This window comes from Loxodonta africana, chromosome 1 (assembly GCF_030014295.1).
Source record: "Loxodonta africana isolate mLoxAfr1 chromosome 1, mLoxAfr1.hap2, whole genome shotgun sequence".
Classification (NCBI taxonomy): Eukaryota; Metazoa; Chordata; class Mammalia; order Proboscidea; family Elephantidae; genus Loxodonta; species Loxodonta africana.
The window spans coordinates 31,793,663-31,821,447 of NC_087342.1; the positions used below are offsets into that span (position 1 = coordinate 31,793,663).

At 41.9% G+C, this 27,785-nt stretch overlaps 1 protein-coding gene across 3 annotated transcripts in view; it reads left to right on the forward strand.

The window, feature by feature from the left end:
• The window catches only part of MCCC1 (methylcrotonyl-CoA carboxylase subunit 1), a 61,017-nt gene that overhangs the window by 26,241 nt on the left and 6,991 nt on the right, over window positions 1–27,785 (forward strand). For 2 of the 3 annotated variants that reach the window (XM_003412877.4, XM_010592803.3), the window contains 8 exons: window positions 1,493–1,604; window positions 6,046–6,127; window positions 8,130–8,257; window positions 15,104–15,287; window positions 18,070–18,179; window positions 19,756–19,972; window positions 21,740–21,826; window positions 27,042–27,091. In XM_003412877.4, the coding sequence (XP_003412925.1) occupies window positions 1,493–1,604; window positions 6,046–6,127; window positions 8,130–8,257; window positions 15,104–15,287; window positions 18,070–18,179; window positions 19,756–19,972; window positions 21,740–21,826; window positions 27,042–27,091 (970 nt within the window). The other variant, XM_064279546.1, reaches the window with a different exon arrangement.

Genomic DNA, 27,785 nt, shown 5'->3' on the forward strand with positions numbered 1-27,785 from the left:
CACCATGTAGGAGGTACAGGTTACTCTGTCAGAGGAGGAGCCCAGGTAAGTTACGAAGTCACCTGAATGTCCAAGTCCCTGAACCCTTCAGATGACGCCAATGCCAGCCACTATCTGCAAAAAATAAGAGCCCATGCAGGAATTACCCAGCAGTGCCCAGTCAACCCACAGAACCACGAGGATAATATTTACTTGTTTTAAGCCACTAAGTTTTAGACAGTCTGTTACTAACAGTAGGTAACCAGACAGGTGGTGTAACAAAAAGTAAGGGATTAGATGGAACTGGGATAAAAAACTTAAGTTTGATCCTCACCCTAATCATCAGATTTATTCGAGTTAAGTGTAAAAATTGAAAACATAAAGGAACTAAAAGGCAGCTTAGGCGAGTGCTTATTTGATTTCAGGATGGCAAAGGTCTTTTAAACAAGTAGCCAGAAACAAAAAACAGTAAATGATCAATTTTATCATTTTTCTTCATAAAAATTTTAAAATTCCTATAGATCAAAAACACCTTAAAGGACAGCAGATGACAAAATGAAGAAATGTATTTCAGAAGCAAAGAGTTAGCCTCTTCATTAGCAAAAAAGCTGTTCCAGACTAGTAAGAAACCACCAAAAAGTAGCCTGACAGGAAGTGGACAAGGGCGTGAGTTAACAGTTTATAAAAGAAGTGTGTGTAGCCGGCCGTCACACTGAAGGGAAACCAAGGAAATGGTGAAGGCAAGTGATACAATCTTTTAGCACATAAAATAAGTGAAGTTTTTTTTTTTTTTTTAAATATAATACCCAGTGCTGTCAAGAGTTTTGTGAAACAGGTACTTTTTCAAACTCTCTATAGGTGAGAGCTTAAATAGCAAAACATTTTGTAGGGCAAGTCTAAAAGACCCAAAAAATATGCGAACTCTTTGACCTGGCAACTGCACCTTAAGGAATTTTTCCTAAGGAAAGAAATTGAGCCGATTAATAGTAAAAAGTTGGAGCCAAATTATTGACATGGAAGACATAAGTAATAAAGAGCAAGTTGCAAAACTTTTACAAAGTGTGGCCTGATGCTCTGTTTTTAACACATACACTCTATGTGTATGCATAGAAAAGAAGTAAAAGGATACACAAAAGTGTAAACAGGAATTAACTTTGGGTAATGGAAACATAGGCGATTTTAATCATTGTCTTCGCTGCTTTATTAAATAGTTTCCTTTTCCCTTCTCCCCTCCCCCTTAAAAGGAGTTTTTAATCTAGGTAGGAAAGTAATTTTCCTGTCTTTCTTTAAAGTTTATTCCCCAAATGGAAAATTTTTTCATTGAGTTTTTACAACAGTAACTATAGCTCTGTTTCTAAATCTATAACTTCTATTTTGTGGTAAAAATATTTCATCTTACTTTAAAAAAAGCAGTAACAGTGGAGCAGTCTTGGTCACCTTGGCCAAGAATTGGCTCCATGCTCTGTGCCACCCTTAACCAAGTATGTGAACATGTGTGTTTGCTTTGAACTAGGCATGTAGAAGTCCAGGTGTTTGCTGACCACCATGGCAATGCTGTGTACTTGTTTGAAAGGGACTGCAGTGTGCAGAGGAGACACCAGAAGATCATCGAGGAGGCCCCAGCGGTAAGGGCCTTATAAAGAAATGCGTTAGCTTCTCTGTAATGGAAACCTCATTCACTCTGATTTTCATATCAGAAGTCTATGAAACTAGAGAGTCCCTGACAGAGCTGGAGAAAAATGTAGGACAAAATTTTAACTCAAGAAAATACCACATTTACTGGCCTGACAGAGACTAGAGAAACTCAAGAGTATGGCCCCTGGACACCCTTTTAACTCAGTACTGAAGTCACTTCTGAGATTCACCCTTTAGCCAAAGATTAGACAGGCCTATAAAACAAATAAGAGCCCCGGTGGCACCGTGGTTAGGCCGTCAAAAGGTTGGCAGTTCAAATCCACCAAGCTGCCCCTTAGAAATCCTGTGGAAACCCTACTCTGTCCTACAGGGTCACTATGAGTCAGAATCGACTCCATGGCAACAGATTTTTATAAAACAAACAATAACACACGTAGTTCAACAACATATACAGGACTAAATGGGCACACCAGCCCAAAAGCAAAGACGAGAATGCAGGAAAGGACAAGAAAACTAGACGAATGGAAATGGGGGACCCAACGAACTGGGAAACTTGAGAAGGGGAGAGTGCTGACACATCGCAGGGCTGGCAACCAATGTCATGAAACCACTTCTGTATTAATTGTTTAATGAGAAACTGATTTGCTCTGAAAACTTTCCCTTAAAGCACAATAAAATAATAAATAAATCCGTGGAGTTAGTATTTCCCACCCCACCAACGTCCTAGTAGATAGCTACTTCCCAGCTGTAATGGGGTGGAATGTGATGATAAGGGCTCGTGGCAGTGTTGGGATGAGGAGGGACGCATGCTCTGGGCCGCCTTACAGAGGCCACAGCAGGGCCATGCTCCTTCTGGGTGAGATCTAGGAAAACCTGCTTTGATCCAGGTGTCTGACTTTGAGCAGGCTGTAGAGATTTGAGCACAGATTTTAAATTGTAACTAACTGGAGTGTTTGAGGAATGGAATGGTCTGGTTAACTAAGTGTACTTTTTTATGAATGAAACTATTTTGTCTTAACTACTGTTTCAGATGTTTCATGTATTGGTCATCTTCCTGCCTTACAGGTTCTATTGTGCAGGAGGCAGGGTTGCTCCTTGGCAACTTTTGCCTCCTTAGTGTTACTGTTAAGCCTGTGAGAGCCAGAACTCACCAGGACTGCCTTGTTTTTCCATATCTTGAAAGTTTTCTGCCTTTGACAGGGTGCAGTCTTACCGCTTTTCTATCGCTCTCTATTAGTGGAAAATATTTGAGTTTTCTTTCTCTGACAGGTTTCACCTTACATGGGTTCCAGTTTTGCAGGTTTTACTGTAATTGTTTACATCTCTTTGAGCTGCCTCCTTGATCAGCTCAGGTGGGTATCTGGGTCGAGGTCTGTTCTTAGGATGACCTATTTTTGCACTTACCTGTCTTTGGAGCCTGCTACTGAAGGATGCAGGAAGCATCCAGAGAACATGGAAGGAATACGTAGAGTCACTGTACCAAAAAGAATTGGTCGATGTTCAGCCATTTCAGGAGGTAGCATATGATCAAGAACCGATAGTACTGAAGAAAGAAGTCCAAACTCTGAAAGCATTGGCAAAAAACCAGGCTCCAGGAATTGATGGAATACCAATTGAGATGTTTCAACAAGCAGATGCAGCGCTAGAGGTGCTTGCTTCTCTATGCCAAGAAATTTGGAAGACAGCTACCTGTCCAACCAACTGGAAGAGATCCATATTTGTGCCCATTCCAAAGAAAAGTAATCCAACAGAATGCAGAAATTATTGAACAATATCATTAATATTACACACAAGTAAAGTTTTGCTGAAGATAATTCAAAAACAGTTGCAGCAGTACATTGACAGGGAACTGCCGGGAATTCAGGCCAGATTGAGAAGGGGACGTGGAATAAGGGATATCACTGTTGATGTCAGATGGATCCTGGCTGAAAGCGGAGAATACCAGAAAGATGTTTGTGTTTTCTTGACTATGCAAAGGCATTCAACTGTCAGATCATAACAAATTATGGATAACATTACAAAGAATGGGAATTCCAGAACACTTAATTGTGCTCATGAAGAACCTGTACATAGACCAAGAGGCAGTCATTCAAACAAAACAAGGGGATACAGCGTGGTTTACAATCAGGAAAGGTGTACGTCAGGGTTGTATCCTTTCACCATAACTATTCAATCTGTGTGCTAAGCAGATAATCTAAGAAGCTGGGTGTCATGGATTGAATTATGTCCCCCAAAAATCTGTGTGTCGACTTGGTTAGGCCATTTGTAGTTGTCCTCCATTTTGTGATTTTCCTGCGTGTTACAAATCATCATCTCTGCCTGTGGTTAAAACGATTACTCAGGTCCCCTCCCTGATCCAAAAGGGAGTTTCCCTGGGGTGTGGCCTGCACCACCTTTTCTCTCTGAAGAGATAAAAGGAAAGAGAAGCAAGTAGAGAGCTGGGGACCTCATATCACCAGGAGAGAAGCACCAGGAGCAGAGCGTGTTCTTTAGACCTGGGGTCCTGCGTGAAGAAGCGCCTTATCTAGGGGGAACATTGCTGAGAAGGCCGACAGAGAGAAAGCCTTCCCCTGGAGTGGATGCGCTGAATTTGGACTTGTAACCTACTAGACTGTGAGAAAATAAATTTCTCTTTGTTAAAGCCATCCATTTGTGATATTTCTGTTATGGCAGCACTAGATGACTAAGACACTGGACTATATGAAGAACAAGGCATCAGAATTGTAGGAAGAGTCATTAACAACCTGCATTATGCAGATGACACAACCTTACTTGCTGAACATGAAGAGGACTTGAAGCACTTACTGGTGAAAATCAAAGACTTCGGTCTTCAGTATGGATTATGCGTCAACATAAAGAAAACAAAAATCCTCACAACTGGACCAGTGAGCAACATCATGATAAACAGAGAAAAAATTGAAGTTGTCAAGAATTTCATTTTACTTTTATCCACAGTCAATGCCCATGGTTGCAGCAGTCAGAAAATCAAAGGACATATCTGCTACAAAAGACCTCTTTTAAAGTGTTAAAAAGTAAAGATGTCACTTTAAGAACTAAGGTGTGCCTGACCCAAACCATGGTATTTTCAATCGCTTCATATACATTGGAAAGCTGGACAATGAATAAGGAAGACTGAAGAAGAACTTATGCCTTCGAATTATCATGTTGGCAAAGAATATTGAATATACCATGGACTGTCAGAGGAACAAACAAATCTGTCTTGGAAGGAGTACAACCAAAATGCTCCTTAGAAACAAGGACAGTGAAACTTTGTCTCACGTACTTTGGAGGTGTTATCAGGAGAGACCACTCCCTGGAGAAGGGCATCATGCTTGGTAGAGGGTCAGGGAAAGAGGGGAAGACCCTCAACGAGATGGACTGACACAGTAACTACAACAGTGGGCTCAAGCATAGCAGTGATTGTGAGGATGGCACAGAACCAGGCAGTGTTTCATTCTGTTATACATAGGGATCGCTGTGAATCCGAATTGACTCGACAGCACCTAACAACAGCAATAACAGCTGTGAGCTTCTTGCCTCAGGCTGTATACCTGCTTTTTTCCATGTGTCTTTCTTAAAAGTCAGGAATCTGAGGTTTCAAGTTAATCAGTTGTTATCCTCATTTTGTATTCAAAATTTAATTTGTCTTGCAGAATATACAGTACCATTTGAAGTAAATGTCAACAATAAGTTCAGTAATGCCCGTTTTCAAGCAGTGATAACTCAAAAAATATATATTATGTAGAACACTGTGTTTTGAAAATGTTAAAAGATTTGCTTATTTATTAACATAAATTTTTTTAATGAAAGTATTGGCATGGAATCTCAAGGTTCCCACTATTCCAAGATAATCATTAGGCAATTGACCCAGATCACTTTGCCCTCAAGAAACAAAGGGGATCATTGAAAGTTTCATGTTGATGTATGTAATTTCAAATAGACATGTAGTCTGGAAAGCTGTCAGGAAAGTTGTTAGGTACAAGACATAAAAACTTGAGTAATATCTGCAATTCATGGAAACTACAAACCACCGTTGAACTTTGGTATGTTGTTGTTGGGTGCCATCAAGTCCGTCTCGACTCATAGTGATCCCATGCGACAGAGTAGAACTGCCCCATAGGGTTCTCTAGTCTCTAATTTTTATGGGAACAGATCGTCAGGGCTTTCTCCTGTAGAGCCGCTGCGTGGGTTCGAACCACCACCCTTCCAATTAGCAGCCACGCACTTAACCATTGTGCTACCAGGGCTCCCTAAACTTTGGTTTAGTGATGGTTAAACTGTGGTATAGGACAATATTTGTTGATGAAATGTATAGCATTAGCTTTTTATCCTTATTATCTTCTCAATGCAATATTTGATGTATAGAAATAGATTTGATTTCTAGTAAGCTGAGGTACTAATGGAGATTTATTGTAAATATTTTTTTCATAGCCTGGAATCAAGCCTGAAGTAAGAAGAAAGCTTGGCGAAGTTGCAGTCAGAGCTGCTAAAGCTGTAAATTACGTGGGAGCAGGTGTGTGAAGAGTTGCTTCTGGTAGATTTTCTTTATTTCTCAGAAGGCCAGAGAAACTTGTAACTCTTGAAATCGATGGCTTTCAAACTTTTAATCAGATCCACAGTAAGGGATACATTTTTTATTGAGACCTAGTGTATAGGGTCGCTGTGAGTCAGAATCGACTCGAATGCAACAGGTTCGGGGTTTCTTGGTTTAGTATATACACATAAGTATGTGTGTTTATGTACATATGTATTTAAAACAAAATTTTCACTGAACAGGACTTTAGTTATGTGTGATGCTTTTTGATATTTTCCATTTCTATTTTATGTTAAAATGAAATCACTAAATTGATTTTTATGCTCCACTAATGGATTGTGATACACAGTTTGCAAAACACGTTGAAAAACATGCATGGAACTGACTTTAGGCTAAGTGAAAAAATGCAGAAGACTGCATAGTCTATGATTTATGATTTGGTTTATAAGAAAGTCTAGAAAAGGCAAAGCTATCGTGATAGAAAGCAGGAGAAGCAGGAAGCATGGGGCCAGGGCTCTGAGGAAAGGGCTGAGTACATCGGAACGAGGGAACTTTCTGGACAGTGGAGGCATCCTGGATTTTCATTGCGGTGGTAGTCACACAACTGTATACAATTGCCAAAGCTCAGCACATGATGGAGGCATCCTGGATTTTCATTGTGGTGGTAGTCTCATGACTATACACAGTTGCCAAAACTCAGCACATGTGCACTTGAAATGGGTACATTTCATTGCCTGAAGTTATACCTTAATAAAGCTGGGAGAATTTTTTCTAGTACTTTATAGAATGCTGCTAGATAAGACATTAAATATCAGGTTTAGTGACTAAGAAATCGCTCAGTGGGTCACCAGCAAAAGGACTTTTTTTTTTTTATCCATGGGGTTTCCATTGGCTGATTTTCTTTTTTTCTCTTTTTAATTCTGCTTTCAGTGAAAGTTCACAATTCAAGTCAGTTTCTCATGCAAAAACTTAAACGCACATTGTTGTGCGACCTTAGTTGCTCACGCTACAATGTGACAGCACACTCCTCTTCACTCTGCATTTCCCATGTTCCCGTGTCTCACTCTGCCTGCTTATCTTGCCTCCAGACAGGAGCTGCCCACACAGCCTCCTGTGTCTACTTGAGCTAAGAAGCACACTCCTCACCAGTATTGTTTTATGCCTTAGAGCCTAGTCTAATCTTTGTCTGAAGAGTTGGTTTTGGGAATGGTTTTCGTTTTAGGCTAGCAGAGAGTCTGGGGGCCGTGCCTTCTGGGGTCCCTCCAGTCTCAGTCAGACCATTAAGTCTGGTCTTTTTTACTAGAATTTGAGATCTGCATCCCACTGTTCTCCTGCTCCATCAGGGATTCTCTGTTGTGTTCCCTGTCAGGGCAGTGATTGATGGTAGCTGGGCACCATCTAGTTCTCCTGGTCTCAGGCCGAAGGAGTCTTTGGTTTATGTGGTCTTTTCTGTCTCTTGGGCTCATATTTTCCTTGTGTCCTTGGTGTTCTTCATTCTCCTTTGCTCCAGGTGGGTTGAGACCAATTGATGCATCTCAGATGGCTACTTCGTAGCAGCAAAAGGACTTTTTAACGAAACTCCCGAGAGCCCACGGTCAGGGGGAAAAAAAGTTTTATCTTTTTCTCCACAGGGTTGGAGTGAGCTGGGATGCCACATGTGGGGTTCCTGGGGGTCTGGTGCACTGAAGCAGTAACACGTGGTTCCACTGTGTTCTCACTGCTACAGCACCTGAGACGGTTCATAACCTGGACTCACCATTTGCTCAAAACCCCAAACAGATGTCTCTGTGGCTAAACTTCATGCAACAACCTATTTTTGACTGAAAGTCATTTGCTGCAACCTGTGAGGAGTTTCTGAAGTGCAGGATGTTTACCGTTGAATGAAGGCAGCCGGAAAACCTGCTGTGGTACACCCCGGACGATTGTGATTTGCCATTGATTACAGTCTCTTGATGTGTGGCCATTATATTTTATCTTGCAGGAACTGTGGAGTTTATTATGGACTTGAAGCACAATTTCTACTTCATGGAGATGAATACGAGGCTGCAAGTAGAACACCCTGTTACTGAGATGATCACAGGAACTGACTTGGTGGAGTGGCAGTTTAGAGTAAGAGAATATTTTTTGTATTATAGATCAACCTTGAAAATAGGTTCCCTCTGGCCTCCTAAAGGAAACCTGGTGGTGTAGTGGTTAAGTGCTACAGCTGCTAACCGAAAGTTCAGCAGTTCGAATCCACTAGGTGCTCCTTGGAAACCCGATAGGTCAGTTCTGCTCTGTTCTATAGGGTCACTATGAGTCGGAATCGACTCGATGGCAGTGGGTCTGGATGGCCTCCTAAAAGAAGATATCACTTTGGACAAGGATTCAATTCTTGGTGGTTGTGATGAGGACAGGAAAATGGGAGATAAAATATGGTGCTGCGTTTCATACTGTGACGTCATTGTGACTTTATGGACTGAGCTTCTGAATCTGTCACTTTACATTGTTTCCCCTTAGGCATGAGGTGAGTGCTACCAGGAGGTTGTGAGGCTTGCTCGTGACGACATCTCCTCAATCCAAAGCCTCAGGTTCTGCTTGAGGCCGCATCACTCTGGGCCAGGACTTCATGGATTTTAGAGGCAGGACAGATGCTAGCCAAGATGATACGAGCTAAGGCAGAGTTGGGAATGAAGAGCCAGGGGAGTGGTCTAGACCAGTAGGTGGTCCCCATAGTGGTACTGATCCACAGGCAGTCGCTGCCGTGGCCAGATAAGTACAGGCATTCAGAGTAAGTGCTTAGAAACTTCTGTGGCATCTTGATGTTACTATGACGTGTTTACTGTGTTTTATGAAAGTACAAGTCCATGACGGTTCCCTTAGACAGCTTGAGAAGCACTGGTCGAAATCAGAGGCCCACAAAGCTTACTCCTTCGGATATTAATAATTGTAACAATCTGTTTTTATTCTCTTTTTTGAAAATGATAGATTTTACCTCAACCTTCTTTTGTTTTAATATTTTAAAAAACATTTTCAAAGTACTATCAGTCTATTCTTGATCTCTGTAGCACTCTTCGTTATTTATATATCCCAAATCTATTTTTTTTTTTTCATGTTGCGATGCCGAAGTCTTGATTATTTAGATAATTTTGTCTTTCCAGAGTTAACGTGGACTGTGGTATGGTCTTCCTTTGGCCCTTGGGGATGATTGGTGGTTCTAACTGAGCCAGAAGCTTCTTCTGAGCCTCTGCAGCCTCGGGAGCTCTGAAAAGAGTGCTTGTTTCCAGAATTCAAGGAAAAGGACATTTTTTTTAAGCTGTAGTCAAATAGCCCTGGTGGCACAGTGGCTAAAGCGCTCAGCCGCTAACTGGAAGGTTGGCGGTGTGAACCCACCAACCGCTCCAGCAGTGGGTTTGGGGTTTTTTTTCTTTTGTAATCAAAAGGGTCTAGAATTTTGAAATTAAGGAAGATAACAGACTTCTAAGGGCCCAGGGAAAGAGAAAGCTTTTGGATATTAGGGGAAATAGTGGATATTTATCTTTGAAGTACACGAAATTATAAGAGCTTGGCAAGGCTCTCCAGAAAGAGAAACCCATTGCCATCAAGTCAATTCTGACTCCTAGAGACTCTATAGGACAGAGTAGAACTGCCCCATAGGGTTTCCAAGGCTGTAATCTTTATGGAATCAGGTCGCCGCATCTTTTTCCTGTGGAGCTGCTGGAGGGTTCTAACTGCCAACATTTTGGTTAGCAGCCGAGCGCTTAATCATTGCACCACCAGGGCTCCTTCCAGAAAGAGAAGAAGGCTTTTGTCATCCGTGGAGGGATTCTAGAGCTCAGAGGACACTACTGGACCTGATTTATGGAATCAAGGTATTTTCGAGTCTGGCATCCCAGCTGAGGTAAAACAAGGCTATTTGCCATTTGATGAACCAAGAATTAAGCTCCAGGACCTGTCTGCATAGTCAGAGGCTTCCTGGAACAAGGAATGTGAGCATCCAGGATCCAGACTGCAGATGCAGATGGTTAGCAGCGTCCTGGTGAAGCTGGTAAAAATATCGAAAGGTCTGTGGGTTCCAGATAGTGAGAGTCTAAGCCTTGAAGAACTCAGGTGGCACAAATTTCCGAATACCCAGGGACATGGTGGGGCCAGTCTTTTCTGGGCTCAGATAGAAGCAGTTTCAGAGGAAAATAGACAGGCACAGATAAGCCAGTTTGAAATGGGGCTAGGTAGTCAGAAATAAGATCACATGTTGAAATATGGATACCCTCTTTTATATTAAAACAAGTGAAATTCTTTATGAAAACATTAAAGAGTATTTCATTTTAAAGATGAGAATGAAACAATACTAGCATTCCCATAGTGCTTACTCTATGCCAGGCACTTTTCTCTGAGGCAGAGAGAGGTAAAGAAACTCACCCAGGTCACAGAGTAGGTAAAGGACAGAATTTGAACCCAGGCAGTGTGGCAGCAGAGTTTATGGTTTGAGCGACCGTGCCATAAAGGCATTCAATTTAGTCCCTTTTTCATTCATTCAGGGCCCTGGTGGCGCAGTGGTTAAGAGCAAAAATGTTGGCAGTTCCAGTCCACCAGGTGCTCCTTGGAAACTCTATGGGACAGTTCTACTCTGTCCTATAGGGCCACTAGGAGTCGGAATCAACTCAGTGGCAACGGTTTTGGGTTTTTTGGTCCCATTCATTCTTAGCAGCTGTGGTTCCTGGTCTTTCTCAGTGACAGATCCAAAGAGAGGGAGACCTGACTCCGTTCATGCCCCCTTTTGAGTACAGTGTCACGCTGAGTTACTCAGAGTTTGTTGTTTTTCCTGTATCCATATTGCCGTCAGGTTGTCGTTTTCTCATCTTGGAGAAAAACTTGAAGGGGAGAGTGAAGAGAGAGAGAGAGAGACAGTGTATCCTCCGATTGCATTTCCCTCTCTGTAGTAGTTGAAAGGAGAGGTTTGTTATGTTGGTAATTAAGAGCCAATATACTGGGTTGTTTTTTTTTTTTTTTAATACTGCTAATTGTAACAGTGATAAACAGTAACGACTATCCTTTTTATTATCTGGTGTCACGCTCTCCGCTCTCCGTGTAAACATAACCACCTTGGAAAGCCACAGGCTCCCCTTTCTGAGTCGCTTTCTCACTCGCTGACAAAGATTACAGTGTAGCAAGAATAGTGAATGGACTCTTAGGCTTATATATCTGGTAACAGCCCAAACCAGCTGGTAATAGGACATAAGTGATTCAAGGGCTACAACAATCAAGGCAGCGCAATCTAGTAGCCCATGTACGTACATTGAAAGAAAACAAAACAAGATAAGACTCAGTGAGCAAATATAAAATAAATCATTACAATATCTTACAGATGGCTTGGAGACAGCAGTCGACATCAAACCACGTAAAGAAGCAGACCATGATTGCTTCTACAACTCCCCAAATTAAAGAATCAAAATCTTTCCCAAATGAAGATACAATCCTGGAACTGCCAGATGCAGAATATAAAAAACTAATTTACAGAATGCTTCAAGACATCAGGGGTGACCTCAGAAATGAAATAAGGCAATCTACAGAAAAAGCCGAGGAACACACTGATAAAGCAGTTGAAGAAATCAAAAAGATTATTCAAGAACATAGTGGAAAAATTAATAAGCTGCAAGAATCCATAGAGAGACGGCATTCAGAAATCCAAAAGGTTAACAGTAAAATTACAGAATTAGACAACTCAATAGGAAGTCAGAGGAGCAGAATCGAGCAATTGGAATGCAGAGTGGGGGACCTGGAGGATAGGGAATTGACACCAATATAGCTGAAAAAAAATCAGATAAAATAATTAAAAAAAAATGAAACCCTAAGAGTCATGTGGGACTCTATCAAGAAGAATAACTTGCGTGCGATTGGAGTTCCAGAACAGGGAGGGATAACAGAAAATACAGAGAGAACAGTTGAAGATCTGTTGGCAGAAAACTTCCCTGACATCATGAAAGACGAAAGGATATCTATCCAAGATGCTCATGGAACCCCATATAAGATTGATCCAAAAAGAAAATCACCAAGACATATTATCATCAAACTTGCCAAAACCAAAGATAAAGAGAAAATTTTAAAAGCAGCCAGGGATAAAAGAAAGGTCTCCTACAAAGGAGAATCAATAAGAATAAGTTCAGACTACTCAGCAGAAACCATGCAGTCAAGAAGGCAATGGGATGACACATATAGAGCACTGAAGGAGAAGAACTGCCAGCCAAGGATCATATATGCAGCAAAACTCTCTCTCAAATATGAAGGCAAAATTAAAACATTTACAGATAAATACAAGCTTAGAGAATTTGCAAAAACCAAACCAAAGCTACAAGAAATACTAATGGAAATTGTTTGGTCAGAAAACCAATAATATCAGATACCAGCATAACACAAGCTCACAGAACAGAGCATCCTGATATCAACTCAAATAGGGAAATCACAAAAACAAATTAAGATTAATTTTAAAAAGAAAAAAATGCTCAAAACAGGGAATCATTGAAGTCAATATGTAAAAGATTACAATAATCAAAAAGAGGGACTAAATACAGGAGGCATAGAACTGCCATATGGAGAGGAAAACAAGGCGATATAGGACAATACAAGGTAGGTTTTCACTTAGAAAAATAGGGGTAAATATTAAGGTAACCACAAAGAGGTCTAACAATTCCATAACTCAAAGTAAAAACCAAGAAAAACGTAATGACTCAGCAAACATAAATTCAACTACTATGAAAATGAGGAACACACAATTTACAAAGAAAACCGTCTCAGCACAGAAAAGTAAGTGGAAAAATGAAATTGTCAACAACACACATAAAAAGGCATCAAAATGACAGCACTAAACACATACTTATTGATAATTACGCTGAATGTAAATGGACTAAATGCACCAATAAAGAGACAGCGAGTCTCAGACTAGATAAAGAAACACAATCTGTCTGTATGCTGCCTACAAGAGACACACCTTAGACTTAGAGACACAAACAAACTAAAACTCAAAGGATGGAAAAAATATATCAAGCAAACAACAAGCAAAAAAGAGCAGGAGTAGCAATATTAATTTCTGACAAAATAGACTTTAAAGTTAAATCCACCACAAAGGATAAAGAAGGACACTACATAATGATTAAAGGGACAATTGACCAGGAAGATATAACCATATTAAATATTTATGCACCCAGTGACAGGGCTGCAAGATACATAAAACAAACTTTAACCGAACTGAAAAATGAGATAGACACCTCCACAATTATAGTAGGAGACTTCAGCACACCACTTTCGGAGAAGGACAGAACTTCCAGTAAGAAGCTCAATAGAGACACAGAAGACCTAACGGCTGCAATCAACCGACTTGACCTCATAGACTTATACAGAACACTGCACCCAACAGCTGCAAAGTATACTTTTTTTTCTAGCGCACATGGAACATTCTCTAGAATAGACCACACATTAGGTCATAAAACAAACCTTTGCAGAATCCAAAACATCGAAATATTACAAAGCATCTTCTCAGACCACAAGGCCATAAAAGTAGAAATCAATAACAGAAAAATCAGGGAAAAGAAATCAAATACTTGGAAACTGAACAATACCCTGCTGAAAAAAGACTGGGTTATAGAAGACATTAAGGAGGGAATAAAGAAATTCATAGAACGCAACGAGAATGAAAACACTTCCTATCAAAACCTCTGGGACACAGCAAAAGCAGTGCTCAGAGGTCAATTTATATCGATAAATGCACACATACAAAAAGAAGAAAGAGCCAAAATCAGAGAACTGTCCCTACAACTTGAACAAATAGAAGGCGAGCGACAAAAGAATCCATCAGGCCCCAGAAGAAAACAAATAAAAGTTAGAGCTGAACTAAATGAATTAGAGAACAGAAAAACAATTGAAAGAATTAACAAAGCCAAAAGCTGGTTCTTTGAAAAAATTAACGAAATTGATAACCATTGGCCAGACTGACTAACGAAATACAGGAAACAAATAACCCGAATAAGAAACGTGATGGGCCATATCACAACAGACCCAACTGGAATTAAAAGAATCATATCAGATTATTACGAAAAATTGTACTCTAACAAATTTGCAAACCTAGAAGAAATGGATGAATTCCTAGAAAAACACTGCCTACCTAATCTAACACAATCAGAAGTAGAACAACTAAGTAGACCCATAACAAAAAAAGAGATTGGAAAGGTAATCAAAAAACTCCCAACAAAAAAAGCCCTGGCCCGGACGGCTTCACTGCAGAGTTCTACCAAACTTTCAGAGAAGAGTTAACACCACTACTACTAAAGGTATTTCAAAGCATAGAAAATGATGGAATACTACCTAACTCATTCTATGAAGCCACCATATCCCTGATACCAAAACCAGGTAAAGACACCAGAAGAAAAGAAAATTACAGACCTATATCCCTCATGAACATAGATGCAAAATTCCTCAACAAAATTCTAGCCAATAGAATTCAACAGCATATCAAAAAAGATTACAGTGTAGGATGGCTGAAGCCACACCGACCATGTGGCTGGGAACGCAGTCCTAAACATCAGCTAATAATTTCCTATCAAAACGTTGATTTGGGAACTGAGGTTAACGTTTTAAGTGAAAACTGAAACTTTATTGCCAGTGAAATATTTTGTTGTTGATTATATTCAGCAGACACAGATCTTTGTATTTATGATTCAGTCATCAGTTTGCCTGCTTTCTCCATTTAAAAACTAGAAACCCATTGTAATTAATAGGCTATTCCCAAGCTGCATCTGTTTTTTAATCTATTTTTGTTTTTGCCTAATACTCCAGCAGGTGAATAAAAGAGAACACCTCATTTGGCTCCATTTTAAAGCCCAAATGTATATTTTACGCAGAAAAAGGCAAGCTCAGCAATTTACTAAGGCTCGTAGCTGCTCTGAGGTGGTTTTTCATAAGAAGCACGTACTCTTCTATTGCCAGATTGCAGCAGGAGAGAAGATTCCCTTGCGCCAGGAAGAAATCACTCAGCAGGGCCATGCCTTTGAAGCTAGAATATATGCAGAAGATCCCAACAATAACTTCATGCCAGGGGATGGTTCATTAGTTCATCTCTCTACCCCTCCAGCAGACCTTTCCACGAGAATTGAGACTGGAGTACGACAAGGTAAAGTAAGATACAGCGAGAAATATCCCTCGCTCTGATTTTTTAATGCGTTATTATTTTGCTGCAGAGTTTTACCTCTGGGCCTTGTGGAAATGTCCCACATGCTTTAAAATAAAGAATTTAATTGACTTCTCATTAACCTTTGTTTTTCCTTCTGGAATAAAACCCAAAAAACCGTTGCCGTTGAGTCGATTCCAACTCATAGTGACCCTGTAGGTCAGAGTCAAACTGGCCCATAAGGTTTCCAAGGAACAGCTAGTGGATTCAAACTGCAGACCTTTTGGTTAGCGGCCAAGCTCTTAACCACTGTGCAGCCAGGGCTCTCCTTCTAGAATAGTTACTTTTAAAGAATAACTAGTATGTATAAACAGGGCAATATTGTTTTGAAATACAGTGATACTTGGTCAAAGCAAAGCAAGAAAGTTTTTTGGTTTTGTTTTTTTTTTTTACTTTTCCTAGTTCTGAGCATGATTTGTGATGACAGATAGCTAGTATGTTCAAGGGCACTCTGCGTTTAAGGGACTGAAAGTCAGACTGGAGAATTAAGATGTAAACTTACTATAGGCTAAATAACAAAAGAAATAACACTTAAGAAAAGATCACAGTTAAGCTATATGATGAACAGCAATGGTCATAACTAACAGTCATATAGCGCCTACTGTGTTCTAAGTGATTGTTATATATGGGTTCCTTTAACCATCAGAAGGAGCCTCCTGGTGCAGTGGTTAAAGTGCTCAGCTGCCAACCAAAAAGTCAGCAGTTCGAACCCACCAGCCGTTCCTCAGGAGAAAGATGTGGCAGTCTGCTTCTGTAAAGATTTATAGCCTTGGAAACCCAATGGGGCAGTTCTGCTCTGTCCTGTAGGATCACTATGAGTTGGAATCAACTCGACCACCATTGTTTGGTGGGTTTGGGTTGACCATCAGAACTACCCTATGAAAAAAATGGGTAGGCATTATTATCATCCCCACTGTAGAGATGAAGAAACTGAGGCACAAGGAAGCTGAGTGACTTGCCCAAGGTCACCCTTGGAGCCAGGATGTGTACCCAGGCAGTCTGGCTCCAGACTATGTGCTCTGAGCCACCGCTGTCTACTGCCCTCGTAATTTCAGTTCCCAGTGGAGTTACATAGGTGGTATGTGATGGGGTAGAGCAGTTCCTGGGACTAAGAGGTTCCATGTCAGGCTGATATCATCAGGAAAAGCCTGTGAGAGGGAGGCTTGATTGGTGGGTAAGGTTTGAGTCGGGAGCTGTAAGAGCTTAAGAAAAAGTGAAGAAACGAGAAAGTTAAAGGTATGTTTGCAGAACTATAAGAAAATGTGCGTGGCTGAGAAAAGGCTTAGGAAGTGAGTAGCTGGAGATACGGCTGGAGACTTGATTTAGGGAAGACCATATTGGGTCTTGAAAGCTAAAATGAGGACCTCTTGATGCTAAATCAGTATCATTTTGGGAGCTCTGTCTAAGCCACAACAAGATTTGGTAGTTGGTCATTTTCTAATTAACAGCAGAACAGAGAGAAGAGAGAGTACTTGCAACGGGAAAGGATGGCTTGTCTGGCAAGCAGAGTTTGCAGCGTGATTTAATGGTGGTGCTCAAAGGACAGCAGAGATGCAACTCTGAGAAGGACTCCCAGACTCACGTCTTGCACCGCGAGGGATAATGTAGTCCCAGACACACCCAGCTAGCCTCTTCTCTGTTCCATAGCACCTCCTGGTCTCCTCAGACTTCACCCTTCCTACATTGGTTTTGGGGATATTATAGGAGTCTGTTACTCTTTGTCAGGTTGCCCCGTTAGATTGTCAGATTCTTAAGGGAGAGACTAGGCCTTGCTCAAAGCTTAGGCCCAGTAGCTATTCAGTATGTGTTGGTGAGTGAGTGAGTGGAGGAAGGGAAGTGTGACCCAACCCCTTAATTTTATAAATGAACCCCTAGGGTTCAGAGGTCAAGCCTCCTGCCCAAATCACAAAAGGGTCCTAGAATAGTGTTCTTTATAGTCTACCAGGATCCCTGGTGGTGCAGTGGTTAAGAACTAGGCTGCTAACCAAAAGGTCAGCAGTTGGAATCCACTACCCACTTCTTAGAAACCCTATGGGGCAGTTCTACTCTGTACTGGTGGGTCGCTATGACTCAGGATCAACTTGGCAGCAGTGGGTCTTTTGGTTTTTGGGTAGTCTACCACATTCTTTCGACTTAACCACTTCTAACCAGTGGGCCGTGCCCTGGTTCAGATTCTCGTTCCTAGGACGTTAACCATCACAGCGATGATAGCTACCACTTGTTTAGTGGCACTACAGGTATGACAGCTGGCACTTTGTTGCCTGTTCTCCCAGCAACCCTACAAGGTAGAGAGTCACTACTTTTATTTTACCAATGAGGAAACTGACAGAGTGGAGAGGGAAGTGCAAAGGACAGAAGTGAGTGTCATGTGAGAGGGTGGAGCAAGTTGGCACCTGCTTCTTAAATGAGACAGGAAGGCAGTTCAGCTGGGACAGGGGAAGCTAGTCTGTGTGTTGCTGAATCATCGTCTTAGGGCCTGGGTCTCTTAGGTGGCCACACCCTCGGTACACTGTGGGCAAGTTTTTAAATTCCCTCTGAGCCGTAGTTTCCTCCTGAATAAAATGGTGGTAATGACACCCGTCTTGCAGGGGTTTGTTAAGATTGAGTGGGAACAGGTACACACACAGGACCCCAGCAGAGTGTGTTTCTGGTCGCCTATACTCAGTTCACACTGTGTCCCTTTCAGTTCTGACTCGGTGTGGTTACTGTGGTTTTTCAACTTCAGGAGATGTGGTCTCGGTGTGTTATGACGCCATGATTGCAAAGCTGGTCGTCTGGGCTGCTGACCGCCAGGCGGCCTTGACGAAACTGAGGTACAGCCTCCGGCAGTACAACGTGAGTAGTCTGGGGTCATGTCGGTAATCCCAGGGCTCCCTGTATTTCTCCAGCCAAGTGTGTCCATTACAATTGGTCAGTCTTTGTCCCTTTGTCATTGCACACATGCGGGGAATTTGCTGTGGGTCAGAATAGGATTTCAAGGCTTTGAGATTTCACTTAAAAAGGAAATATTGCAGGAGTAAAACTGTCAGGGTCAGTGTTATACTTCAGTGAAACCCAATGTGAAATTCCCGTTCGTTCTGTAAATAAGGCCAGCTACAGAAGTGTGGCCTGCACTCCAGTTTTTGTTCGCCATAAGGGAAGCGGTCGTGGTCAGCGTCATTCATTTACTAAAAGTTCGTTGCTTTTCTGTAGCATGTTAACCTCCTTGGTGCAGAAAGTCCTACCACACTGATTCGGCTTCATAAAGCATTTCTTATTAATCCGTGATATTGTGACATGTTGTTAATCCGATCATTCTCTGATGTATGATTTCACCCATATTGGCCTCTGCTGGAAACCCTGGTGGCATAGTGGTTAAGAGCTACAGCTGTTAACCAAAAGGTCAGCAGTTTGAATCCACCAGGCGCTCCTTGGGAACCCTATGGGGCAGTTCTACCCCATCCTATAGGGTTGCTATGAGTTGGAATTGACTCACCGGCAATGGATTTTGTTTTGTGGGGGGGCCTCTGCTGGCCATTCTCAGACCCACCCAGCATGGAGCTGTGTCTCCTGTTGTCATGTCCCCATGTGACTGCAGGGTTCCCTCCTCACTGTCCTCAGAAAGCCCTTCCCAGCCTGCCCGTTTACAGTAGGATCCTTTGCTGTTGTCTAGCCCCTCAGCCAGCCATATTTTCTTCCCAGCACCTGATGTTACATTAGATGGTTATTGCTTGTGTGTGGTTTCCCTCCCTGGAGGACAGGGACGTCATCTGTTGTGTCCTTCACCGTATCCCCAGTGCCTGGATCAGGGCCGGCCCCTAACAGGTACTGAGTAAGTGGCTATGAAATGAATGAATAAATGAGCCCGACACTCAGCTGCTTTTACCTGTGATCCTGTTTATTGGATGGACTTTGGTTAGTTTATGGCTTTTTTGTTTTCTTCTTTTTATATGTATAATTTGGATCTGAGTGTGGAAGGACATTTCCTTTGATGTCATTTAACCCCCTTCTCTCCCCATTGTAGCAGCCTGGCCTCCTGTTTGCAGTCTTCCTGTTTTGTGGGTGTGTTCTGAGTGACAGGTCTTCAGTATCTTACAAATGAATCTCATTCATGTTTCTTAGCCTTTGGCGCTTTCCTAACCTGAGTCGGTTAAACGTCTCCACCCCACCTGCCCTGATGCCATTTCCTGGGTCCACCTTATCACGGTAAAATATAGTTGAGGTTTCAAATCCAGATGTTTTCATGTCTGTTTTGTTTTTCTCACAAGCTTTGTTATCACCACATGGTGCCTTAGTGGAGTTTTTGTGTTTTTCCTGGGAGTTGTTCTTTGTGGAAGGCCCTTAGTAGAAAGAGCAGATGCCATACAAACGTTTTTCTGAAGACGTTGTTTTCCCCACTCAGGAGGGACTGAGGGCGTTATTCTCCTCCTAGATCGTCGGACTGCACACCAACATTGACTTCCTACTCAGCCTGTCTGGTCATCCGGACTTTGCAGCCGGGAACGTGCACACCAACTTCATCCCTCAACACCACGCAGAGCTGTTTCCCATGCGGAGGGCCACAGCCAAGGAGCTCTTGTGCCAAGCAGCCCTGGGCCTCATCCTCAAGGAGAGGGCTGTGACCGATGCTTTCAGACTTCAGTCACAAGGTACTGGGCACATTTCTCTCTCCTCTGCTTGCCAAGTTTTTGTGAATTCTCACTGAACGTTCTTTTCCTTCTTTATGCCACCTTTGTCCCCCTTTTTCTGTCAGTGGTTGAGACCATCCTCTGCTAATGTGATTTTTAGTGTGAAGAAGACCCTCCGCGTACTACAGGTGCCCTCATAAGCACTTACTATTGAAGATGTCTTAACAAGTCACCATTGTAGAGATGGATCTCCTTTCAGCCAGATACTGGTTCTTCCTCCATTGCTGATCCCTTCTGACTTGTTTTGCTCGTTCCTCCTCATGGCCTGCTTTACGGAGCCCTCTGTACCCACACAGCGCCCTTGCTCGCTCCTCCTCATGGCCTGCTTTATGGAGCCCCCTGTACCTGCACAACATCTTTGGTCTTGGGAACTAGAGATCCAGCCCTGGAGACTCAGATGCCCTACCCCATCTCCCCGTGCTATGATTGAATTCTCTTCTGCCTGGAGACCTAGGTACTTCCTGGTGTCATGGAATCTGAGCATAGGAAGGACCATGGCAGGGATTCACCCTGGCTGCCAGATACACACATCTCTCCTTCAGTACCCAGCCTCTTCCTAACACCTCAGAAAGATGAAAATTCTTGCTTTATGAAGTAGCTTATTATAGTTTTGGTCTGCTCTCTGTTGGAAGGTTCCTCCCTCTAAATTGTGCCAAAACCTGAGCCCTCCTGCACTTGCTCCATGATGATCTTTGTTGTTGTTTTTCTTAGTTGCCGGTGATTGATTCTGACTCATAGTAACTCCACGTGTGTCAGAGTAGAACTCCCTGGGGTTTTCAAGGCTGTGACCTCTCGGAAGCAGATCACCAGGCTTGTCTTCCAAGGCGCCTCTGGGTGGATTTGAACCACCAACCTTTCAGGTAGTAGATGAGCACTTAACCATTGTGCCACCCAGGGACTTGTGTATTTACTCAGGCTAATTCTGACCTTTGGAGCAAACAGGAAACAAAAAAAATCTAATTCATTTATCTCCTTATTATGTAAGATCTTTATTTTCTAAATTCATCCAATAAAGCATTATTGAAAGCTTCAAACGTGTAACTACATTTTGTAGGAGATTCACTCTTTACTCCCCATTTTACCCTCTTGCATTAAATGAAATGTTTCTAAATGTGCCCCGTGTGGTATTCCAGAGCCTGAACTTACCGTTTTTACAACGGAGTGTCCTCTTGCTCTCACCTTCCTTTTTCTAAATTTATAACTGGCACCGATGTGAGCTTCAGAATAAATTACTTCAGTTCCACTTTAAAAAAAAAAGACCTGTTGTCCTCAAGTCAATTCCTGCTCATAGCGACCCTATAGGACAGAGCTTTTCCTGTAGCTCCCAGATATGGTCCAAGAGAGGCTGTACACTCAGAAGCCTACAGGGGTTGACCATAACATGAAACAGTAAAAGAGGCCTGGTGAAAGAAAAGTAGCCAGTGGTAGAGATTTTGGTGACCGGGATTGCACCTATCCCTTCAAACGGGATGGCCGCTGGACAGTCCCTGCCAGCAGAGGATGAGAGCTGAGGTTGCAAATATTCTGATTTTTCAAGAGAAGCAGGGATTTTTCATACTGAACTTCCTGAGGTGTAAGTGAAAGTATCTAAATTTAAAACACAGAAAAGAACAAAGGGAACATCTCAGCTGCCAGTTGAGGACCCGTGCTGTGTGTTTTCTTTACTAAGCTAAAAATTTAGTAGGCTCGATGTACGTAAATTTGTTGTTGAATTTTGCATTTTTCTAGATCGATTCTCTCCATTTGCATCTAGCAGTGGAAGAAGACTGAATATCTGTTACACCAGAAACATGACTCTTAGGGATGGTGGAAACGGTAAGTAATGTTTTGTGTACAGAGAAATGTCATTCACAGAAATAGATGACATTTACTTAAAAAAAAGGGTTTAGCCTGATTATAATCAGTCAGCTACATTTTTAAAACTATCTAGCCAAAACAGTTGGAGGAAATGCACCAAAATAACAGAATTAGTTGGCTCTGTGTGGTGGAGCTAATGTTACCTTTTTTTCTTCTTTACACTTTTTCTGTATTTTGTAAATATTTTAGAAATAAGTCATAAAACATCCACAGAAATAAGACTGAAATGAACTATGCCAGAATGTTAGCGTGCTTACTGTTGGGTGGTGGGCTTTGAGGCCATCTTTTTTCCCGTTTCTTTTTACTTTGCTTTGCAGTTTTTCTACAATGAGACTGTATTACTTTAAATAAGAAAAAAATCCAAAACTGTCAGGAAAGGAGGATAATCTCCTGTTCAGGTGGTGCTTCAGGTGGATTTGTGGGTCACGAAGTGCCTCGTCACCTGGAAATTTTTATCTTCACAACAGCTTAGCAAAGGGCAGTCACAGCTCTCCCCACTTGTGATGATGAAACTGAGGTGCAGGAGGTGAAGTGAGTCCCCCAAGGCCAGGGAGTGGCAGAACCAGGGCTGACACCCACTCTTTCTGGCCTTGACGTCCGTGCTCTTTCCACCAGTTTTCCAGGTGGAAAATTGATTCTTGACTGCAGACTAATTTGAGTAGGCTCAGGGTAGGGGCTGGTTTATTTTAACTAAAGTCAAAGAGATTGCCACCTGACCCAGAAGGCAGCTCGTTAATGGCTGGACCAGTGTGCCAGAGGGACTAGACTCCCATGAGAGGCCTGGTGACCGTGTCCCTTCCTCTACAGGACAGTTTGAGTGGGGGGGCTGGGTGGGCAGAGTCAGAGTTGGCAGTGCTGGGTAACCCCGCACGCGAGGTGTCATTAAACTCTGATAGCTCCGTCATAAAAATGTGACAACCAGGGAGAGCAGAATTCTCCTGCCCACTGATCTAGGCACCCTTATCTCTGGACAGAATAGGGTTTTCTTTATCTCAGTTCTGCGTAGACGTCCACTTACTTGTTAACACATTCTTTGTTTGTAGAAGTTGATTAGGTTACAGCTCTCTGGTTGTTTTTCATCCTGAGCAGGTGGCCATTACCATAAGTGCATTGGTACTTCCCAAGCCTTTGTAAAGAGAGTTGGCAAATTTCTCTTCTGTAGTAGCATTCTGCGAGTGGTTGACCCATTCATTTTATGCTGATAAGTGCTTACTCATTTCATCCCTAGGAAAACATCCTCTGAAATCTAGGGTTATCTTCTTTAGATTCTACTTGGTGGATCCAAGTGTCAGGAGCAGTGAAGTTTCAGGGGCCTCTTCAGTCTAAATTAAATAGAACCACACGTGTGGTTGTAGTTCAGATGAGCCAGCTGCATTATTTGTCACGGATCTTCACTGTGGCACTGAGCAGTGTTTTGAGTGCTGCTGCATTTTTTTTTTTTTAAGTAAGTTTTAATTAAGGAAAAATCAAGACGTAATTGATAAAGCTAACCCAATTGCTGTTCCCTGCACCCTTTTGGTAGTATTCTATGGAAATAATCCAGTTATGAATACATTTCAGAAATGTTTGGTGGCGTCTTACAAATGCTGATCAACAGTGACTCATAGTGGAATAAGAGAATGCACCAAACAGGAAGCCCAGGGCCCCAGAAGCATCTGTGAATCTAAATAGAATGAACTTTTAATCATCTCAATGAGAAAGACCAAGTATTTTAAATACTCAAGGTGTGAAAAGTACTTACTTTGTTACTAGTGGCCGTGTTTCACAGCACCCTGCCTTGTGCGTTTTCAGAACAGACTGAAGAGATAGATGTTAATCTTAGAGTCAGCATTACAACTGGGTAAACCAAGGCACAGAGAGATGAGTAATTTTCCAAGTCATACCGAAAATAACTGGTGGAGTCAGGATTTGAACCCATGCTCCAGGGTGTTATGTGCTGACCTGACATTGTGCCATGCCATACTTCCATCCTGCCTTCCATAAAGTACATAAGAGGATGTTGAAGGTGCTCCTGTGGGGGCCAAGAGATGTGTAGGGAGGAGAGAAACAAGTCCAGTTACCCTACAGTACAAAAAAGAATTTAGAGATTTTCTTGGCTGTGTCTTTACTATGATCCTATTGGCATTCATGTCAGTTGAATCCTTTTTATGTTTTTATACATTGAGAGAAAACTAATTTGATGTAATTGGAGGCATCTTCTCCTGGGAGGATTAAAGACTGTTGACAGTATAGGGTGGAGAAGTTCATCATACATTCAGTAGAAAGCTTTTGAAAAAACAGATATGCCGAGTGATGTGGAGAAAAGAAAAAAGGATGTCTTTGTCCTTGTTTTTTCTCTCAAGGAATGTACCGTTTTGGCAAAGAGAAGTGTGTCTGTTGGGAAGATGGAGACTGTGGGTTCAGATCCTGACTCTCCTCTGCTCTGTGACTCTTGGGCAAGTCACTCTCCTCTCTAAGCACCGAGTGTCCTTGACAGTAATGGGGGTGGTATGGTAATTACTGCCTGGGGTTATTGTAGGTATTAAATGAGACAACACGTAGAAAACATTTAGCTCACGATGTAAAGTAGTTAGCAGTCAATAAATGTTAGCTATCATCATCATTATTATTAAACTCTACCCCCTTATAGTGGATCTGTATGTCACATGTTAATTTTAAAAAATTGGCTGCAGAACAATATGTATAACATAATCCTATTTTTATAAAAGAAAAATAGTTGCTTCAGTGTGCATTTAAAAGGATCTGAATAAGGGTAAGAACTCCGAAAACAACAGAAAGACAAACAGCCCAATCAAAAAATAGCAGAGGACTCGCGTAGGCATTTCATCAAAGAAGAAATACAAATGGCCATTAAGCACATGAAAAGATGCTCAGCATCGTTAATCATTGGGGACATGCAAATCAAAACCACATTGAGATGTCATTTCACGCCTACTAAAACAGCTGTGATTAAAAGAAAGGAAAACAACAGGTTTTGGCAAGGCTGTGGAGAAATTGGAACCCTCATCGTTGCTAGTGGTACATCCACTGCAGAAAACAGTTTAGCAGTTCCTCAAAAAGCTAGACATGGAACTACCATATAATCCAGCAATTCCACTCCTAGGTACATAACCAAAAGAACTGAAAGCAGGAACGCAAACAGGTACTTGTACACCAGTGTTCATTTCAGCACTATTTGCGATAGCTGAAAGATGGAAACAGCCTAAATGTCTATCAACAGAGGAATGGATAAACAAAAGATGCTACACACATTCAGTGGAGTATTACTCAGCCATAAAGAGAAATGAAGTCCTGATACATGCTACAACACAGATGAACCTTGAGAACATGCCAAGTGAAATAAGTCAGTCATAAAAGGACAAATATTACCCTGTTTATGTAAAAAATCTAGAATAGACAAGTGTATAGAGACCAAGGTCTATTAGTGCTTACCAGGGGCAGGCAGGAGGCGGGTAGTCATTGTGTAGGGGACACATAGCTTTTATTGAGGGTGATGGAAAAACTCAGAAATACATAATGGTGACAGTTGAACAACGTGATGAGCATAGTTAATGTCACTGAATTGTACATGTGAGATATATTAAAATGGCACCTGTTTTATTACATACATATTCACCACAATTAAAAAATAAAAAGGTCAAAAAGGATTTACACACTAAAGTGCTAGTTGTAGTTACCCCTGAGCAAGAAGGGGGTTTTTCATTTTTTACTTTATATGCTTCAGTGTTTGCCTTTTGTACACATTTTTATTTTTGTAATTTAAAAAAACATAAAGAAGTCTTCATTGCAAAACAGGGTTGGGGAGAATTGTAATGGTGGTTTACACGGAGAGGTTTAAGAGTTCAGAGGAGGGAGAATTCACTCTGCTGAGGCAGACTCTTCCTAAGAACAGTGAGCAGGTTGTGAATGGAATGGCCGGGAGGAGGGTTCAGTTGGTGTGGGTGGGGACCTGCAGCGTAGCCAAGGAGGAAGAGGAGTAAACGGCAGAGTGAAAGGAGAGCTAGAGCCACATGTGGAGAAATTCATTGGAATGTTTTCTCAGTTGGTTGGAGCATAGGATCATAGAGGGAGATGGTGAGAAGTAAGACTGAGAGGTTGGGGCCTTCAGTACCAGGCCAAGTATTTGGAGTGTGATGGGGAGGTGGGTCAAGCATGGTAGAAAGCTTCAGCTGGAGGGGCTGAGAGAGGAAGCAGGAGGGACTGGGAAGACCTCCTCAGGCAGTGGGGCTAAGTCGGGGTAGAGCAGTGGGAATAGAAAGGAATCAATGCATAGGACAGGCAGTCAAAGGGGAGAACTTGGCAGCTCTTTGGTGACTATTGGATGTGAAAGCAAAGGAGAAGGAGGAGGCAAGGAAGTCAGGCTTGAAACTGGATGACTCGGAGAACTCTGTGCTGGTCAAGGTGCTCCCAGGTCAGGAGGGGAAGCGATTGGAGGGGAAGGTGATTTGTTGGACCCACCACGTTTATTTTAAGGTGCCTGTGGAGCATCCAGCTGGGAATGACTCAGAGTTCTGGAGAAGGAAGGTCAGGGTTATGAACAGATTTGAGCTGACATCATCAAAATCATGGCTGAAGTGTCAGGAGTCGATGAAATGACTCTGGCCTGTATCCCACAAAGCTTTTGACTTCCGTCTCCTAGAATAGTCTTCAAGGGACCCTGGGTGACGCAACCTATACCATATTCACTGGGAGTAACATGAATAATTTCTTATATTTGTACAGTCTGTTTCTGTTTATATAGCACTTTCACATTAATCATTGTTCTATTCCTATATCCATTTAATGACTCAGGAAATCAAGGCCCAGAGAATTAAAGACACTAGTCAAGATCACAGAAGCGATCATGCCACAGATGGCAGATTGTGTCTTAAGCCGGAACTTCTCTTTAACCAGTTCATTGCATTTGATACTGTAACAATGCAGTTTTTCTGTTGGAGGAAAAAATCTAAAATATTCTACAAACTTAAAAGTTCTAAAACTCCATCATGAAAAAAGAAAAGTTTGAAATTCATCCTTACTGGAACATGCTTGACACATGCAGCTAAGAGATGTTGACTTCCCTGTGAACAACTGGTTCATTTAGGTTGAAAGTGAGACTTTTTGGAATCTCTGTTATTGAACCAATAAATGTCTTGTAATTGTTCTTTAATTTTTCCCCTTTTTTTGTTTAAAGATGTAGCCATAGCTGTAACATATAGCCACGACGGGTCATATAGCATGCAGGTAAGCTCTTGGTTTTATTATACAGTTCAGAGCCAAATCTGATCACTCTCATATGGAGTGGGATCTTTTTTCACTTTCTGGTTTCTCACTGATTGTTATGACCGTAGCTAGGAGAATGTCTTGTGCTTTTCTTTCAGGCCAGTTTGGGGAAATTACCTCATCTGCAGTTTCTGACTCAGTTTGACTCCCTCAATATGGCTGTGAGTCCCTTAAAAATAAAAACTTGGCAAAAATGGTAGTCTTGAACCAGACACCTAACAGGCCCTGATGTACATGTGTGAACTTAAATCTAAAGCAGCAGTTCTCAAACATTTTGGTCTCAGGACCCCTTTAACCCAACCCAGTGCCATCGAGTCAATTCCGACTCATAGCGACCCTATAGGACAGGGTAGAACTGCCCCATAGAGTTTCCAAGGAGCGCCTGGTGGATTCGAACTGCTGACCCTTTAGTTAGCAGCCATAGCACTTAACCACTATACCACACTCTTGAAAATCATTGAGGCCCCAAGGAGTTTTTGTTTATGCAAGTTAGAAATGTTAATATTCACCATGTTGGAAAATTACACTCAAGAAATTGTAAAGTGTAAGACTGTACAAGCACGTGTTCTATTAGCCATCGTAATGATAACATCATCATGTGTCCTGTAGCTTCTGGAAGATTCCATTGTACATGCATAAGAGAATGGAGGTTGAA